General features: G+C 46.5%; 1 protein-coding gene across 2 annotated transcripts; it reads left to right on the forward strand.

Annotated features, from left to right (window-relative positions):
* The first annotated feature begins 1235 nt into the window (after positions 1–1235).
* LOC136715589 (ubiquitin thioesterase ZRANB1) lies at positions 1236–19171 on the forward strand. 2 transcript variants are annotated; one of them, XM_066692850.1, is made up of 10 exons: positions 1236–1562; positions 5003–5882; positions 11583–11770; positions 12847–13003; positions 13765–13836; positions 14424–14622; positions 14853–14973; positions 15726–15855; positions 17055–17284; positions 17845–19171. In XM_066692850.1, the coding sequence occupies exons 2-10, from the start codon at positions 5066–5068 to the stop codon at positions 18061–18063; spliced, it is 2133 nt and encodes a 710-aa protein (XP_066548947.1). In that variant the 5' UTR covers positions 1236–1562; positions 5003–5065; the 3' UTR covers positions 18064–19171. The 2 variants fall into 2 exon arrangements, with proteins under 2 accessions (XP_066548947.1, XP_066548948.1); XM_066692851.1 differs by having other exon boundaries at positions 1237–1562; positions 12850–13003.
* Positions 19172–19574: the final 403 nt, after the last annotated feature.

The raw sequence follows: 19574 nt of genomic DNA on the forward strand, positions 1-19574 counted from the left end.
TCTCTCTCTCTCTCTCTCTCTCTCTCTCTCTCTCTCCAACAACTAAACAGTTACCATGTAATTATAGGCTTAATGAATAGATCAATGATGTTACACGTCATATCTCCAGCTCGTCTGACACATTTAAATCTACACCCATATGGTACTTTTGCTTTTATCAGATTCAGTAGCATATAACTGACAAGATCATAAGATTTTATCTAATTCTGAAAAAACATAATGCACTACACATCTATTGACTTGCTACATCCGTTGTTTTTCTTGTGTAAAACGTTTATATCGTGATATAAACCCTGTTAAGCAATTTCACCTGTGTTCCTCTGAAATAAATTGGCCCTACTATGTAACACAAAGGCATTATGAGCTGAATACTTTATGAACAGTCTGGTTTGGTGACTCTACTATGACCTTTCCAGTCTCAGTTCCTACACTAATACTACAACTGAAATATTGTAAAGGATAATACTGTTTCAACTCTCTTTAACATTTACTTACTTCTAAGTGCTTAGAGCATTTGGCATATTCCTGTCATCTCTTGTGTGCAAGAGAAAGGTCATATTCTGGATAAAGTTGGACTATCATACTGGGCTTTTCAACTTTTTCGAAGGTCACAATAGCTGGTTATATGAGTCAGTCTTTCATTTAGAGACGAATTGTGATTGTGCAAACGGCTACACGTGCCTCATTAACTCATAAGAGCCACTCGTGTTTACAGCTATAACCGTAAACAAATCATTGCATTAAAAAGGTTTCGTTAAAAGTGCATGGCAGAAACGATCCGTTGTGTTTAAAAACGCATTGCACGCACATTGTTTCCACTGTTAAAGCTCTGCAAAGTTGCATTGCATATTTCAACAAAAACATTTTTTAAAATGGCTTTTTTCTTTACTGCAGACTGACTGGTACTGCAGCAGTTTTTCAACGATGACATCATCCTGTCACTTTCTTTACAGCCAGCTTTAGTGAGTGCGAGACAACATTGCGAAACTAACGCCATTGCGGCTCCGCACACGGTGTGAGTATCACAACTGAGTCACTGGACCCCTAGGAGCCAACATGGCGGACACGGTGTGCAGTTTCATTATTTTCATTCCGCGAAAGCTGCTGTAAAGAAGTCATTTACCACTTGCAACGAAAGACGTAGCCTCTGATTGGCCAATGGGCGGTGCGTGCAAACGTGTCCAATCAGCTTCGCCGCAGGAGCCAGGTGGCGTGTGACGTCGTTAAACTCCCCCCTCCCCGTAGAGAAGGTTTATTTTGGCTTCGCCTGTCTCCCAGTCGCCGCCATTATAGAAATGGTAAGAAAGGTGGTGTGGAAAATGGGGATTAAAATGGTTTAAAAGCGGGGAAAACGCAGGCGGAAAGGGGGATTGCGCTTCTTGGCGGGCCTTGCCGCGGGGTTAGTGAGTCCAGGTCGCGACACTGGAAACATGTAATTGACGAGAAGGGGCTGCGAAACACACGAAGGAGCGACGCGGCGATTGGACGGCCGGACGGGCAGCTGGCGGAGCGGTTGTTGTTGTGCTGGGGCGCCAGGGAGAGCCGCAGCGACACCGGAGAAGGTAAGGCCCGCCGCGGAGGCAGCGCTGGCACAGTCCGCGGGGGACGGGGCTGTTGAGGGGGCAGGGCTGCTGTGGTACACGGCACATATTTTCGCATCGGCGGGGTTTAAACCCAGTCCCCTGAGCAGCGATGGCGGCCTCTGGGATTAAACGGGACGCTGTTGTCGGTCCTACGGTGGTCCTGCATCTCCCCGCTGGGGTGTATAGCGCACACTGCCCCTGCGTCGGGGGATTGTGTGTGGGCAGTGCGAGGTGTGGAGCCCCTTCCTGGCAGGATGCACACACGCAGGCACCGCTGCACAATGGCCACGCATCGGTGTTGCTGAATAAACCGCACTCTCCAGGAGCCCCGTGTCCCAGGTGGGAAGGAGGTTGTCGGAGTTGGCACAGATGCTGGCCGGGGCTTGGGGTCTCCTGCAGGCTGGGGACGGTGTGCGGGGATGTGGGGGTCCCAGACCTGACGTGCATGCAGCCCCGGGACGTCAATCCCCCCCAGCAAGCCCAGCAAATAATATAAACTCACGCAAAGAGCACCTTTCAGGGCTGGGGTTTACGGAAGTAACCAGTGCACGGTATTTCCGTTATTTCGTTACAAACGGTTTTAATCGTACGATGTTGGAGATGAGGTTTGGAAATTTAACCAAGAGGCACAGTCGACCTGCACAACTTGCATTTCAGTGCAAATAGTAGTTTAACAGCAGTGTAAATCGGCTTCACACTCGGACACACCCAGCATGGGAGAGCCAGTAGAAATCGCAAGCGGGGAGGTTTGTTGTGGTAGCTCTTGAATCCAGAGTGAATCCCAGTGCAGCTCTCTGTTGGCCCCGGTGGCTTTGGATAGTCATAGAGGAAGTATGTATGCAGGAGACGCATTTGAGCACTACAGTGCGTTTTCTGTGATTCACCCGTGTTCAGGAGCCAGAAAACAATGGCTAATGTGCATGCATGCAAATGTTTACAGAACAGGTCTCTTTCCACCCTCTGCCAAGGCTCGTTTGTCTGGTGTGCCTTAAACTCTTCTGCCCTGGCTAGTCATAGAGGAAGAAGAAACTTTTTCAATTTCAAGAGGAACTAAAATTAACAACACTCATTGCTTTACACAAATGGCTTAATTATTGGCCCTAGAGCAAAGCATAATGTGACATTGATTGGAAAGTTTATGTAATGCAATATTGCCCTTGATTAAAGCCTGGCTGATCTCTTGCTCCACCTCTATTTGTGGGACAACAATATAGCACTAGATCTTGTATGTGTGTCTTTCCTGTCCCTGTGGTCATTCTCTGACCCCTTATGGGTTTGTTAACTTTAACCATAAACCAGTACTTTTTGGAGGAGCAGAAGGGATGGGATTATTGATTTGACCAGCCTTTTAATATGTACAAAATTAAATGAATTGAATAAACTGCTTAACTCATGTAATGCCCACAAGAAGGGTTTACTGTGTTTTTAATATTAGGAACAATAAACTGTTCAGGAATAGTGTAAAAGCTATCCGTATGTTTACATGCGTGCATTAACCCACGCACAGGAAGCTATATAGTGTGAACATAGTAGCAGAGCCGGAGTAACTTCCAAGGATTGGATGCCTCAGCTCTGAACGGTCATGGCATTTCCGAGCAGCACAGGTGAGCTTTGTTTTCTGTGTATTTGAGTGGTTCGTGCAGAAGTGTTTTGACCTTTGGGACTTGCTTCAAAATAGAGGTGGATTTAGTTCAGGTCGGTCTCTGCCAGTATCGACTGATTATGTTCTTGCATTTCTACTGGAATACAACTTCGTGCTGCAACACTGAACAAGGGCATTTGTGCTTATTGATTTTGAAAAATGTTAAACTATTACGACAAGCATTTTGTTATCTACTGATAGACAAACCAGGTCACTTGTGCAGTGCCATGCCTTGAAGCATGTGGTGTAAGCTGTCTGTCTAAGGCTCCACAATACTTCTTATTTGAATTGATCTCTGTTTTGCTTAAAATCTAAATGTACACCTTTCTAAAGTCTGTCTCTTTGGTAAGGTTTGTGAAAATCGAAGGTAGTCCTTAAGGCCTCCTGGGCAGCAGACGAATGGGCCGCTTCCTTACCGTGTCACTCAGACTCCTTCTGCACCAGCGAATAAGTGTAGGAGTATCGGAGCGAAATATAAGACCCCCACAGTTGTTTACTCTTCACATCCACTGCCGGGGGGCTCCGGTGTCCAGGTTACGCGCGTCTGTTATGTTCCACTTCTGTGCACTGTATGTGTTGGCAATGTGTGTGGCCCCCGGTTTATATGGCGCAGGGAGTACGAGATAGTGTTTCAGTTTTGGCACCTACGCACTGCTTTGGCTACATGGAGAGGCGCATTTTCATTTACTACAGATCAGTCTAGTTACCGTGTTATATTGCAAGTGCTTTAATTGTACATCTTTGCATTCTTTCTGTTTTTGGATCATGATTAATTTTATTGCCAACACACACAACTATGCGGCTCTTCTCGGTGTAAATATAGCTCTCCCAGTTGTTCTTGCTCCAATGCGGCCTGAGTTTTATCACTTGTTCAATGTCTTTATAGTCTACAATGTAAAGTCGTGGTGAAATGTACCATTGTTGTGACCCAAATTCTTGGCTCAGTCTAAATTTGAGGCAATTGTATGCCCTCGTGTTTTTGCTCTGGTGCCGTGATTAAATTAAGGCCGCATGCCTTTGCAGAGCCATCATTCTTAATGGCAGGAACAGAAAGGTGAAAAGCAGAGCCGTCCTGGCAGAGTTTGACTTAAAGAAACATTTGATAATCAAAGTAACTCCGGCTACAGTGGTCACATGGTTTGACGTTGTTTTTTTGCCTAATGTAAACAATGCTTGCACCAGCCTTTTCTAGGATCTGTTTAATGGACTATTTTCCTATCGGTCCCTCCTCACTATGAGGATGGGATGAGTAGGAAGAAAGAAAAGGAAAAGGGAAATTTAACTCTAGGTTTTGTGTATATTTTAATGTTTAGTGCTGAGAAAATAAAGAGTACAGTGTCTTATCCTGGGGATTCGTCTGAACCAGAAAATGAAGTAGAACCTCGTTAGAAAAATACCCCAGCCTTGCAGGTAGAGCTCTATTGTGCAGCTTAATTTCAATTTTGACATTGTAGTTCTCATTGCCACCAAGTGTTTCCTGTCGTACGGTGTTGAGTGAGGCGTTGACACTCCACGCATCGCTCGCTAATTAGTGTGAGAAAACGTGACGGTTTGTTTTGATTCAAGCAGCAGCAGTTACTCAAAAACGCCACCCCACTTCAATGTTGTGACTGAAACCTTCAGTGTTTGAGTCACTGTATTGGTGTTAATTGTTTGAACCCACTCTCCCTCCTTCTTAGGTGATTGCATATTCCTTCTGTTTACAAAATGCTTAACAGGCCAACATAACTGATGCTGTAGTTGATTTAATGTCCTTGTTTTTGTTTTCTTTCATCAGCTTGCTTCCTGACCGATCTCCTTGCCGGGGGGGCTAGAGAGCGCAAGAGGGATTTATCCAACAATGACGGAGCTGGGCATCAAGTGGGCTTGTGAGTACTGCACCTATGAGAACTGGCCGTCCGCAATCAAATGCACCATGTGCCGCGCGCCGAGACCCAGCGGAACCATCATCACCGAGGACCCGTTCAAGAGCAGCTCTGGCCTGGACAGCAGCCGCGAGTGGGACCCCCCCAGCACCGAGGGTGGGAGCAGCCTGTTGATCTGCCCGGACTCCAGTGCCAGGCCCCGGGTAAAGACTGCCAACACTACGGAGGGCACCAGCAAGTGGTCATGCCACATGTGCACATACCTGAACTGGCCCCGTGCCATCCGCTGCACCCAGTGCTTGTGTCAGCGCCAGCGCACGCGAAGCCCCACGGAGTCGCCCCAGTCCTCGGGCTCGGGCTGCCGCCCTGCCCCGCCCCCAGTGGACCCTTGTGAGGAGTACAATGACCGGAACAAACTGAACACCCGGGCACAGCACTGGACTTGCACCGCCTGCACCTACGAGAACTGGCCAAAGACTCGCAAGTGCGTCGTGTGCGACCACCCCCGGCCCAACAACATGGAAGCGATCGAGCTGGCTGACCCAGAGGACCCGTCCGCTATCATCAACGAGCAAGACCGCGCCCGGTGGAGGGGCAGCTGCAGCGGAGGCCAGCGCAGGTCCCCCCCCACCTCCAAGAGAGACTCGGAGGTCAAAATGGACTTTCAGCGCATCGAGCTGGCCGCCGGGGCGGTGGGGAGCAAGGAGGAGCTGGAGGTGGACTTTAAAAAGCTAAAGCAAATCAAGAACCGGATGAGGAAAACGGACTGGCTGTTTCTCAATGCCTGTGCAGGTGAGTTGATGGTGTAGAGAGAATGTTGCGCCCGGCTCTCCTCCTCCTCCTCCTCCTCCCTGCCTCCTGGTTACATGGTACCCCTGCTTCCCCAGTGTCAGTCCTGTGTGTTGGCTTTTGTTGCTTCAGTCTGTTATCTTGGCTTATTTTGTTGTCTGCTACTTACTGGACAGCAGAACCTGTCTACTGTAGGTCAGTTTAAATTGGCAAGCAGCCTGTTCTAGGAGCAAAAATCCCCCTCCCTATAAAGTGTGTGTGTGCCCCCTTGTCCCTCCTGAAGGAGCACAAGAGTCTTGGAGCTGATTTCACTTACTGATGACAGGGTGGTGGGGGGCACGGGGATAATTGGACATCCCATACAGTCAAAACCGAGGTTGATCTGCCCACACTTATTCGCTGCCTCTGTTTTGGGCCTCCTCTGTCTGGTTCAGCAGCAGCCTGGAGTGAGTCATTACTCATGATTGCCGACAGCTGGCAGCCCAAAAGCCCCCTCGCTCACATGCTGTTTTAAGTACTGTTTTATGTTAAGCAAACATTTAAATTGCTTCTCTAAGGTCTCTTAATTTTCACACCTGCATTCTTCCGGAGTTCATACTTAAGAATAAATACTGTTTAGTCTGAAATGAGGGGCTTTTTTTTTTTTTTTTCTGTCATTGCAATTTATTCCATTAGTCCATTGTGGATACTTTTCATTGTTATCGATATTGTAGCTACATTCCGACACTTCTGAATCACTTGCCGTGGTATTGTGAAGATTTCCACATCCTAACATTGGGCGTACACGGTGTAGCTCATATTCATGGAGATTTTGCTCAGAGCATGTTGAAACACTGCTGTGCTCTCTGCCACTCGTATCCCACTTAAATTTAAAAATCCCTGGTCCCCACTTTCAAAAACAAACCAAACGCTGACCCAACCTTCACAGTTGTTGGTTTAACTCGTGGCTGTTTGTAGTAGCAAGTCTGTCTTGCAGCTGTGGCATGTGTGTGCAGAAGAGAGGCAGGCTTCAGCACATCTGGATGTGCTTTTAAACCCACATCCTGTACTTATTAGGACACCTAGCTTTGGATAATGTCAACGGCAGTGTGGACACTGCGCAGGTCTGTGTGGCTGTGGTGGGGGTAGAATTCTGACTCTTAGGCTTCTTTGTTTGTATTGGTGTCTGAGATTTTTAATGGCCTGCTGATGTAGCTTAATAGTCTATCAGAAAGTGTATTTTTCTATCTATTTGAGGTTGTAAATTGTCGTCTTGCATGCAGAAGTGCTGCTCTGTGTCTCGGCAGATGCATGGCCCGTTCGTATCTTGATCGCTGGTTCGTTGAACTCAAACGGATGCCTTTGTTGAATTGTGCTTTGTGAGCGATGGAGGAGGCGTGAATGAATGTGGAGATGGCTGCGGAATATACTGTGCCCTTTCTCTGCGATGGAGGCTGCGGGTTTTGCCGCTCTGTGTAGGAGACTCCAGTGACCGGTCCGGTGGTGAACGCCTCGTGGCAGCGTAAACAGAGGTGTTCATATGTGCTGAGGCAGGCAATCTGCAATAAAAATAACTTCGACGTGTGCAAGTCGAAAATAAACAGCTGTGAACACAGCGTACTGACCTTCGTACTGCTCCTGATAAGACTGTTTGTAGTAGGTTTTATTTTTTATATACAGGTTTGTAAATGTATGTAAAATAAAACTGGACACCTGGTCCATCCCCTCTGTTACCCCTCGTGTTATTAATATTGCAATCCTGGCTTTACGGAGACCTTCGTTGTGTTTTCAGATATTCCATTTTCACCCATCACCATTGATTCCCCTCCCTGCTGTAAAATGAAGCTCTGGCTTGTTTGCTTGCAGTATGAAGGTCACAGATTTTACTGCCTGAGGGAATATTGTCCTGCCAGCCGGCTCGCTCTTGTCAGGAGAATGCATTCGGCACTCCTGTCTTTTTTAATGGAGTGAGACTTCTTGGAACCTTTTAAGTATTCACTTAGTTTAGTTTTTTCCTGCAGAAGGGTCCTATAGAACATTTCTGAATTCCGAGAGGGCATCGCCGATCGAAGTCGTTTATCCTCTGGTACCTTGTTCTGTGGTAACCGTGGTGGATGCACAAAAGCAGAAGAACACAACAGCATTGATGCATTCAAAATAAATCTGTCGGCAGCTCACACCTATAAAAAAAAAAAACCTCCTATTTGAATATGCATTTGGGATTGACCTATTTCTGAGCTGCTGTGTGTGGTGTAACCCGACACTTTTTTTTCAGACCGTACCACATCGTTGTTGTATTGCCATCCAACAACTCCATGACTGGCAAGCAGCGTGCTTTGAACTGAAATTACACTTCCTTAATTAGGATTCACTTCTATGTCACAGGTTTTAATAGTACTGCAGATACATGGTAAAAATATTATTGGCTCGCACAACTGGGGGGATAGAGAGTCCTATGAGCCAAACAAATTGCACATCACACAGCTGCTGCAAGGATACTGAATGCAAATGAATGAAAATCAATATCCGGTGAGAAAAGCGTGCAAACTTGTGATTGAAACCCAGGCCTGATTTGTTAACAAAGCCAGGTTTTATAGCTGTGGAGTCGGTTTGTAGGCATTACCTTTTTATGTAGGTTAGAGGAGAGTTTTTCCAAAAAAGGAAAGCTGCTTTTTTTTTTTTTTTTTTTTTTTTTTTTTTTTTAAAACTCTCCTGGCACACTGTGCTTGGTGTGGTAATCCAATAGGCAAATCAGCCAGAAGCCAAGGAATAACCTGCCTCTCTGCTTTCATTCACGATTTCAAACTCGCTTTTAGTTGAATAGTCTTGTTCACATCTGCTTGTATGTGTGTGTTAATATTTTTCAGAGATCCCATTGCACGGTTTTTAATTCTGCTTGTTACTTTAAAGTAGGAACACTTCAGTAGGGCCTTTTCAGGAAATGCGATATACAGCCATCAGTATTTGTGCAAATGCTTTGTGTTGCTGGGCCAACGACAGGAGCTGGGTGTGGGCGGCTGGAGGAGAACTGATTCCAGAGGCGCTGGCAACTTCAGAGTGAGAATTTGGACTCCTTTCGTATTTTGTGGTTAAATCTATGTGGAGTAGAAACACATTTTGAAAAGCAGCAGCTCGTATCCCCCCCATATATAATATATAATTAAAGACCCTAAAAAAGCAGTTCAGTGTTAATATCGTAATATTTCGGGGCATTCTGTTAGTAGCTCTGGTTTAAGCCAGTTAATGTTTGGGCTTCACTGGGTTCTCGTATTTCCATCACTTGCTGCCTCTGTTCCTGCTGAATAGCACCACTTGTCGTAGTTTATCTCCCAGAGTTGAGCTAAAGAGAGTTTGACGTGATCGCTGTGTCGCACACACAACTCCAAGACATTGTGCCGGGGAATGTCTCTCACGGGGCTGGCGTTATAATTAGCAACCAGGCAAGAAGTTAGAAGTAAATGGGGCAAAAGTCAATGCTGACATCCTTTTCTTTTAGATTTGTCTGCATTGCTGTTTGAAGAACAGATCAAAGACTGTTTACCCAAGCAAGAATGTAAGCGTGGAAACGGGTTATCTGGACTGAGTGGAGAAATGCAGACGGCTTTTACAGGGGGTGTACGAGTCCTTTTTCATCTGACAAGGACCAAGTGACCTGAAATGGCACAACTGAAGGATTTGAGTGCAAGATTTTTGTCCTATGATTTTTATATGCATCTTAAATTTGAACTGTTTAACATTCACGTTCATAACTGCATTGCACAGTAAATTCGCTTGGTGCATCTTGCATTAAACTTTGCTGACACTCCGAAACAATAGTCTGAAATCCATACATTCTTACAAATGTTTTAAAATGAATAAACGGCTGTTGAGTCCTTTCCTTGGGAATTGATACAGTGGGCAACCCCCATATATTAAATGCATGTTCACACTGTTTAAAGCCAGCTCTATGGTGTGTGATTTAATTATATAGGTCATCATCCCCTGAAGGCTGAGCCATAATTTTGTTCTCAGGGGTAATACCAAGATGGGTAATCGACTCCAAAACCCAGCATCCGTCGTTCTACACTCAAACCCGATGCCAGAAAGGGAGTTCAGAGTCTCGCTGTTGGGCCAAGGAGGGCTTTTGTTGCTAGCATGTGCGATGTTGTTCAAAGGAAGCGTTTAGCTATCCGCTGGATTGCCAAGACGCGCCTTTTATTAATTGCTTGTTGTGCACGAAGTTGTGGTGAGAATTCTTGCGTAACACGCTGCAGTCTGCTACACCTTTCTGCTTTAATACGGGACTGTTGGGACTGAGAATCAAACTCTGGGCTTCTTACTTCTTACTTTTACTGCTCCCTTTCACTCCGGTCTCTGTGCGGGCCGTTTCCACAGTGCCTCTGTTGCTTTAGCCTACCACACGCCCAACTGCACTGCATGTGAAGCATTGTGCGCTGCTGTAACAATGGGAAAACGGCAACATGAATGCATTACATACTAGACTGGTGTGTGAACGTGCCAGAAATAGGTGTGGAACCAGCCGGGGCAGTGTTGCTTTGATTTGAGAAGACGCCTCATTTTTAAACCCAATTGACTTCTTAATTGCATACTTTGTTGTACAATGAGGGCAGGTGAAGGACATCTTCCGGGCTTTTGTCTGTCAATTAAACCCTCTAGTAATGCAGGGTTTCCGAAAGCCTCCTTAAACGGCTAGAATCTGCTGATCCATGCGAATAAAGTTTTCGTTTGTGTTACATTTAAAAAGCCCACACTGAAATTGCCACACAAAAAATGCTTCATCCAATTTGACCTTTTTGGTTCATTGTAATTGTCTGGCTATAAAGGTGAGAGAAGCCACCTCGAGTTCATTCTAGATATTCCTGATCATGGGGACTCCAGCAACACCCCCTGTTTTGGATTAAAACCTTTGTATAATTTTATGCTAAATAAAAGCTGATTTAATCATACTTTTTTCAGTTAATTTTCTTTTTCCATGAGTATGGCTCACAGTCCTTAAGTGGGGACAGAGTGGTGCTTTGGTTCTGGACAACAATGGCGTAAAGTCATGTATTGTGGCCCGTTGAGGCACTCTGTGTTCCAGCAAATGTCACAGCATTCTGCGGAGAACTGAAAGCGCCGAGACCCTGGACTTCATTGTTCTTATCAAGAGTGATTAACCATTTGTTTTTGCTTCGAGCACAAGGATATTAAAGTCCTGGCGTGCTTCTCTGCTTAATCTGTAAACCGGTTATTATGCTAACTCACTTTGTCATCTTAGGGTAAGAGAACATAAAGTTTGATAGGAGGCCATTTGACACATGTGCTCGTTTGATGTCCATTAGTATCTAAGTGATCCAAGGAACCTGTCCAGGCTATTTTTAAATGTTCCCAAATTTTCAGCTTCAACCACATTGCTGGGGAGTTTGTTCCAGATTGTGACAACTCTGTGTGAAGAAGTGTCTCAAGATGGAAAACGGGAGACACTTCTTCACACAGAGTTGTTACAATCTGCAATCTGTTACAATTCTCATCTTAGGGTAAGAAAGAACATTTAGTCTTTCAAAGGGTACCATAGGAGCTGCATCTGAACTGCTTGTGCCCGATGGATAGACTCTCTCTCCGTCACTGAAACCACACTCCCTGCCAGACTGATTAATCACACAGGTGCTGCTCTGGTTTGGCCTGGCACGGGTACGGGCCGTGGCGAGGGCTCTGCTCACTGGTGTGTGTCTGTCTGTCCCGCAGGTGTGGTGGAGGGGGACCTGGCGGCTGTGGAGGCATACAAGTCCTCCGGAGGGGACATCGCACGGCAGCTCACGGCGGACGAGGTGCGTCTCCTGAACCGCCCATCGGCGTTCGACGATGGCTACACGCTGGTGCACCTGGCCATCCGCTTCCAGAGGCAGGACATGCTCGCCATCCTGCTCACCGAGGTAAGGCCCAGCATGTGTCCGAGGAAGGGGTTTCGTTAAGGCGGTGTGCAAAGTCGGTTTAAAGGGAATTCTGCATTTTTTGTTTTTGTGCTGCAGGTACACATTAAGCATCTACGGTTTAAATGATACATTTTTAATCTAGCTCTTCAATGTAGAACGAATCCAGATGTTGCCAGCGGAATAAAACCATTTTAAAGATGAGAACAGAGGCTGGGTTTGGAAAGATAACCGCTTTAATGAAGCACAATAGCTCTTTTCAGCAGGGAGGCCTGTGACACGGTCCGCTGGTGTGTTTTACTAGAATAAAGGGATCTCGTGTTCATGGCAGAGCCGGTCCGCTCTGAGCAGGGGATTAAATGCAGGATTACACAAATCGCATGCTTCCCCGCGGCTCTCCATTGGCCTGCTGAGGTTGTGATGTCACGGAGTTAATGGATGGCACAGTTGTGATTAAGTTCCCGGAAGGCCAGGGATGACTGCAGGTGACGTGTAGTACTGCGGGGGTTGGAGGGCGAGAGCTGTACTGTTAAACGTCTTAGTAAGGGATGCATCACGCAGGAGATGGATGGCTTTAAAAAAAAAAAAAAAAAAAAAAAAAAAAAAAACTTCCAAAAACCAGGCTCTTTCCGCTACATTCTCAATGTGGTGCCATTGTTATACAGCCTTTCCTAGAACAGCCTAGTTTTGGGAGAGAAGGTGATGTTTTGGTTTCATGGCCCAGTTAAGTGCTGGATGTGGGAGCTTGTCCTGTTTCACTCGGCTGTCAGTTACTGGCACATTCTACAAACAATGAGGCACGATTAATGCACGTGATGAAGTGTTGCTTTTTATCGTGTAGAAATGACATTTTACAGCCCTTTAATCAAGTTAAGTACCATGCACTTTTTAAGAACAAAGATGAAGACTGCTTCCCTCTGGCCTGACGAACATGTTGCAGGAGATGGGTCACTTCAGGTCACAGTCGACAGTCCTCTGATGCAGGATCGATTGGTCGGTCTCTAAGTGTCCTCCAGTTTAATGACGAGGTGGTTGCCGTGTGCGTTTGCGTGGTCCTCAATGCCTTGTTGTGCCGTCAGCAGGTCTCTCAGCAAGCGGCCAAATGCATCCCAGCCATGGTGTGTCCGGAGCTGACCGAGCAGATCCGCAGAGAGATCGCCGCCTCCCTGCACCAGCGCAAAGGAGACTTCGCCTGCTACTTCCTCATGGACCTGGTCACCTTCACATTACCAGCAGGTAATCACTCAACCCAGTGTCGTTAAAATCAGAAATCTAATCTGCCTTTTTTAATGATAAAGTGTGTTATAGGCTTGAGTAACACTGATAGCATACTAACATGCTCGGCTGCTTAATAAGGTATTCTATCAATTGAGAATCTCTCGGCCGTGTCACATGGTGTTTGAGGTACTGCGTAGTCTTAACCCTCATGTTTTATTTGTACACGGACGCAGCCGCAGAGACACCCAGGTTAAGAGTTCACAGATGTGTTTTTCTTGCAGTGTGACCGAGGCATGAGAGATTAGGCCGGACCCATCCCCACACTTGAAAGGAATATATTGTGCTGCGCAGGGTATTTCTGTGCGCACACATCTTGGCTGGAGGCCCCGAGAGCCGTTCTGTGTTTGACAGTCGGGCCTTCATTGTGCCGGAGAAAGGGCCCAAGTGTTCAGGGCGTGCTGTATGTACGGTTCAGCACCCACAACAGAGCTGGGGTAGAAAGGGCACTTATTCATCTGTGTAATGCTTCTGTTTCCTAGTGGAGAGAACCCGGCTTTTATTTTGTGTGAATGCGTCAGGATCTGACCTAGTTATTTCCTTGTATAAGATGGGACTGTCCTGGTTCCTCCTGCCAGAGAAATGAAAAGGAGAAATGCCGTTACTGTATTGAACGTCTGTGCTGACTGTTCGAACCCCCTGCCAGGCAGTCTGGAGTAATGATTGACAGGTTTGTCTGTATTTCTTGATCTATAGCTCAATCAATATTGATTTGTTTTCAGACATTGAGGATCTTCCCCCCACAGTTCAAGAGAAGCTGTTTGACGAGGTGCTCGACCGAGATGTACAGAAAGGTAAAGATTTTGACATGTGAATTTGTTTGGGGAATGCAGGGTAAAGCACCTGGATAATCTGTGTGCTGGAGGTGTCCATGGAGCACAAGCCTTCAATTGTGTTGTTGCTGGTAACGGTTTACTTGTTGACTTAGTGCCCCCCACCCCCCCCCACTGAAGTATCGTTAACCATTAACTCTTAAAATAGAAAGACGGATCCATACAGTATTGTACAGGCGATCGAGGAGGAACGGAGAAGTTGCCCGTCCTCATTGCAGAGCCGCGCGTCTCATTAGTCTGTCTCATGAGACCTTAATCATCTGCTTTAGTGGCTTCTCATTTACGGCTGCTCAGGTTCTAATTAGGCTAATTGAGTTTTACGGCGTATAAGGATTTCCCTGATCCCTTATTGAGCGCTGTTTCCATCCGAGACGAGCCTGTCTGTTTCTTTCCGTCCTCACAGGGCTGCTGCGTGTCTCGGGTGTCTTGTGACCCACTTAGCGCTTCCAAACGGCACAGGCCAAGATGCACCAGCCCGCTGGAAGAGGGTTTAAAACTGTCGGTCTGTAACTTTTAGTTTTTCTTTTTTTCTCCCCCAACCTGTGTAGAACTGGAGGAGGAATCCCCCATCATTAACTGGTCATTGGAGTTGGGGACGCGTCTGGACAGCCGGCTGTACGCGCTGTGGAACCGCACGGCCGGGGACTGCCTGCTGGACTCGGTGCTGCAGGCCACCTGGGGCATCTACGACAAGGACTCGGTCCTCCGCAAAGCGCTGCACGACAGCTTGCACGACTGTTCACACTGGTGGGTGGCCCTGTGTGCTCCAGCGATGTTGCCTTTGTCAAGCTCTGAGTTTGCGTTTGTGTATCTGTTGTGGTCTCCTGCCAGCACTGGGGCAAAACTGATACACGATGAATACTAAGATGCTTAAAGTTGGGGCCACATGTCTGTGAGGAACCCCTTTGTGTTCGCTCGTCTGAATGTGAATGAAACTGAAACCGGGTTCTGAGGGTTGTGTGTCGGCGTTGTTTCAGGTTCTACACGCGCTGGAAGGAGTGGGAGTCCTGGTATTCACAGAGCTTCGGCCTGCACTTCTCTTTGCGGGAGGAACAGTGGCAGGAGGACTGGGCCTTCATCCTGTCACTGGCCAGTCAGGTACGCATCTGCGGCGAGACGTTTGCATGAAACCTGTGCAGACCTGCCACCTGCACGCTGCTTATTCTAGTGCCAGATACACTCACACATGAAATAGCCAGAAATGCCTGGCAAAGCCCCCTTGAAACCCCCACCAACCAGGTTGAGGAATGTTGTGAATACACATGCCACAATTTTAATTGTCTTTAGCTTATGCCGCAGATGTGCTATTCAAAACAAAATGTCCAGGGCTGGCAGGTCTGCCTGTGCATTAGAAGCCCGATTCACAGATGCTGCGTCTCCATAGTTTAATGTGAGGATCTCTCGTGTTTAGCCCCGGTTAAGACTTGGTGAAGGTATTTTATTACGCAACCTGGTGCAAGTTATTGGAATTGTGCAAGAATTTGGTTTTAATGCTGCCTGCCGCTGCTGAAACGGTGCGGCGCATTTGGTTTCCACATGCCAGTGTCCTCGTACTGAGCATCCGTCCTGCTGCCAACCGCGGTGGATTCATCAGGTCAGACAGATGCACACGTTTCTGTATTGGATGCTTAATTCTGCATAAGTCGGGTGATTTATAGAAGAGTAAAATATCAGTTTCCCGATCCTCTTTGACGTGGTAAAAGCGGCTAAATGTCTTTCCCTCCCCTTAAAGTGTTCCTGCATGTATATAAAAATATTTATATTTGGTCTGACTGCTGTAATAGTTGTCCAGTATCCACTGCACTGTCCGTTATGTTAAAACTCCTCTCTCTCTCTCTCTCTGTCTGCAGCCTGGGGCCAGTTTGGAGCAGACTCACATTTTTGTTCTTGCACATATTCTTCGTAGACCAATCATAGTTTATGGAGTAAAGTATTACAAGAGTTTCCGTGGAGAAACACTAGGGTATACACGCTTTCAAGGTAAGTCGCTGGGTTTGACTTTCCTTTCGGTTAATAATTAAAACCAACCCACATAAAATTTAGTGTGTGGTTTGTTTTAAAAATACTCTGCTACTAGTGTTTTTTTTGTAGATCTGTTTTTCTGCAGCTATGATTTAAGCCCAGTGGTCTTTCTGGTGGGGGTGTACTGGGGTCTACGCCCCAAACTTCACTCATTCCTAGGCTTGGTTTTCTTTCCAGTCTGTTTTATTAGCTTTTAAAATTATTTGAATGTATGTATTATTATTGGGGGTTTAATCGGACGCACCTGGACGCCACATGACTGCAACATGACGCTCCCGGGTGCCGTCTGCACTCCCGGCCCGGTCGCCTCTACTCCTAGACCAAACCCTTAAGAAACCTGGCAGCGCGGGGCTGCTGAGATTCATTTCAAGCTGGCAGTTGTGGTGGAAACACTTGCTGTGCCTTTTGTTTATGCAATCTGTGTGCTGCCATAACCCCCCCAAACATATACACACTTTCCTTTCCAATGTTTGTATTTGTTAAAACCTCCGATTTGAGAGGGTTTCGAGGCACTTTTAAAGCTCAGGGTAGGCTGGAATCCACAGTGTGCACAAATCGCAGGGTCTGCGTGTCATCGGGAACATTTTCATCTAAGATTTGTAGAATGGGGAGGGGGGGGCGCTACTTAGTTGTGCTCCACTGCGCCCCTGTATCGGGGAGGGTGGAAGCTCTTCAGCAACCTTGTGTTGCACTTAGGGTTCAAAACTCTGAGATAATAGAGACAAACGTTACACATGGTTGCTTTATGATTTTTCCGTGCCGATGTCGAGTTGCACAATAAATTAGTGCTTCTGAAGGAGGTTACAAAACTGCTGCGGTCTGCAGTGTGGAGTACAATGAGACTCTGTATGGCGGCCTGGCTGCTGTCGGCCCTGGTGCGCGTCCAACTATTCAAACAACTTGGTCACAAGGTGAATATATTGCACTGGATTTCAGCAGGAGCCAAGAGTGCATGTGCTGTAATGAAGTAGTCTCCCTCAGGATGAAGCGACTGACTTGGGTTTAAATGTGGGATTCTTCTGGTTCTGTCTTTACAGATTGTTTTAATGTATCACGTTCTTGGCAGACGTGTTCTGTAGACGAGAGGATTTATCACTTGCTCCCCGTGCCCCCTTTAAGGCTGTTATTGATTCTGCTGCCCACCTCCTCCCCTCCAGGTGTGTATCTGCCTTTGTTGTGGGAACAGAGCTTTTGCTGGAAGAGTCCCATTGCTCTTGGTTACACAAGGGGCCATTTCTCGGCACTGGTGGCCATGGAGAACGACGGCTACGACAATCGCGGCGCTGGCGCCAACCTCAACACGGACGACGATGTCACCGTGACCTTCTTGCCACTGGTGGACAGCGAGAGGAAGCTGCTGCACATACACTTTTTATCTGCACAAGAGGTAAGGCCCAAACACCGACGCACAGATAGCCACGACTCGTGGGGTTAGATCATTGTCCCGTTTACTTTTTCCCATCGCCGGTTATGAAGCAGGCCTCGTCAGTAGTCTTTATTAGGTGGCCCCTTCAGGGAATCTTTCATATCCTAGCCTGACATAAAAATCATACAATTATACACAAGAACTTAAAGTTGAGGAACGAGAGGAGGCCATTCGACCTGGCTTGGAAGCCTTGTGGAAGTTAGACATGGGGCAGCCGAGGAGGATGAAGGATCTTGTTCCTCTCCTCTGCTCCACATCTGTGCTGGAGACGTATCCACTTCTGTGTTTTTTTTTTTTGGTCTGCTTTAGCTTTATTGATTCATTTAGCCAGGACAGTCCACACGGAAACCATTGCCACTGTTACAGGCACTCCTGGGTTCCATAGAATCCACAAACGCGTACGTCGCATGACGGCGCACACACCCTCGTCGCGTCAGTCGGGGCTCGGATCGGCCGCTCCCTTGCCGAGCCGTTATCTGCCGTGCTCAGCGCCGCGCTCTCTCTCTCTCGCCCCTACGCAGCTCGGCAATGAGGAGCAGCAGGAGAAGCTGCTGCGGGAGTGGCTGGACTGCTGCGTGACGGAGGGGGGGGTGCTGGTGGCGCTGCAGAAGAGCTCGCGCCGGCGCAGCCACCCGCTGGTCACGCAGATGGTGGAGAAGTGGCTCGACCGCTACCGGCAGATCCGGCCCTGCGCCTCGCTGTCGGACGGCGAGGAGGACGAGGACGAGGACGACGAGTGAGGGACGGGACGGGACACGGGGACGACGTCCATGACGACTCGGAGCGGCGGCCGACCCGCGCGGACCTGGTCTGTTCGCGGGAGAGAGAGGGGGCCGGTCGCGGCCGAGGGAAAGATTCAAAACATGCGGTTGCCGTAGGAGTATAAAACGCCTCAATATAAAGTATATGATGGATAAACCGACGAACACTGACAACTTTCCTTTCGCTGCGAAGCCATGTCCCCCGTCGGACCGAAATAAAAGGATTCTAGTTTACTGAAATTATATTGAACTTTTTCATTTTTCTCCTCCAAATGTAAATCTTTATCCATAAATGTAATGCATGTGGTTGTCTACAAAGTTATGTAATAGGAAAAAAAAAATACCAGCATCTAAAAAAGGAAAAAAAACGAAAAAATGACTTGGTTTAATATGGGCACTTATGAAAAGCACATTTTTAAATGACTTTTTCCCTTCTAGATTTGTGTTTTATTAATTTCCCCGTATTGTTTTTAGTGAACCACATCTTCAGTTGGTTTTCTTGTTTTTTGGAAAGCCAGAGTCCCTTCCCTTAATCACCTGACTTCTCTACCAAAAATATAAGTAGAAAACTGTGCTATGGACACCCCACTGACTACACCCCTAGAAATACAGATTTAAATGCCTGTTTTTTTTTTTTTTAACTACTGGGGGAAAGAAGCTGTACCCTCTTTGGCATAAATATTGTTTAGGGACAGACCTATCGTTTCCTCTGAATGTTTACCCTCCACAAACCTAAAGCTTTTTTGTTTAAGAAACCTAATGACATATTTATTTGTTAAAGAGATCTATAGCTCAGAGGAGGTACTTCGTTGTCCCCCGTATTAAGTTTTTTGAATTTTTTTTTGTGGTTTTGTTGATTGTTCATTCAATCTTGATGAAGAATTTTATGTTGCACAAAATACATATTCTTGCTGTGAGAAAAAAAAAAAACCTGTAAATGTTTACTTCTGTTGTTCATGTGTGATTTAGTACCTCATTTCGATGTTACAACCTAGGTGCTTATTTTGGGGGAAGGGGGAAGAAATGTCACCAAACACATTCAACATTACAAACCTAATGCATTAACATTAAATTAGAATCACGTTGAGTTCCTGTCCTGTTTTTAATGTTTATTTTCCAGTCCTTTTCTGTTCTCTCGCGTTAGAACCACCCATCTCTCACCCTGTTGGCATTGTCTCATGGGTTTCTTATGGGAAATATCGATCCTCTTGTGCGTTGGGTTCTTACAGATGAAGACTCGAGTTACTGACAAAAAACAAACAGACCAAAGTAAAACACGGAGGGGTCGCTCCTGAGGGTCATGGGGTCGTGAACATTGGTTTTACAGCCGTGCGTTCAGTACTGTATATGCACTGTATTGGTGTAACCCATTCAAAGACATATACACACTTTAAATACTTTTTGTATGCTGCTTTGTATTTACATAATTGATGCAAGATTTCACTAACGTTGTTTCTGATACTTGTAAGTAACATTAGTGTGGCGGTAGA

This window comes from Amia ocellicauda, chromosome 20 (assembly GCF_036373705.1).
Source record: "Amia ocellicauda isolate fAmiCal2 chromosome 20, fAmiCal2.hap1, whole genome shotgun sequence".
NCBI lineage: Eukaryota > Metazoa > Chordata > Actinopteri > Amiiformes > Amiidae > Amia > Amia ocellicauda.

Coding starts and splice junctions, on each gene's coding strand:
- LOC136715589 (XM_066692850.1), top strand. CDS start 5,066: ATGACGGAGCTGGGCATCAAGTGGGCTTGTGAGTACTGCACCTATGAG. Junction 13,004..13,764: donor CACCTTCACATTACCAGCAG/GTAATCACTCAA, acceptor ATTTGTTTTCAG/ACATTGAGGATCTTCCCCCC. Junction 14,974..15,725: donor TCCTGTCACTGGCCAGTCAG/GTACGCATCTGC, acceptor CTCTGTCTGCAG/CCTGGGGCCAGTTTGGAGCA.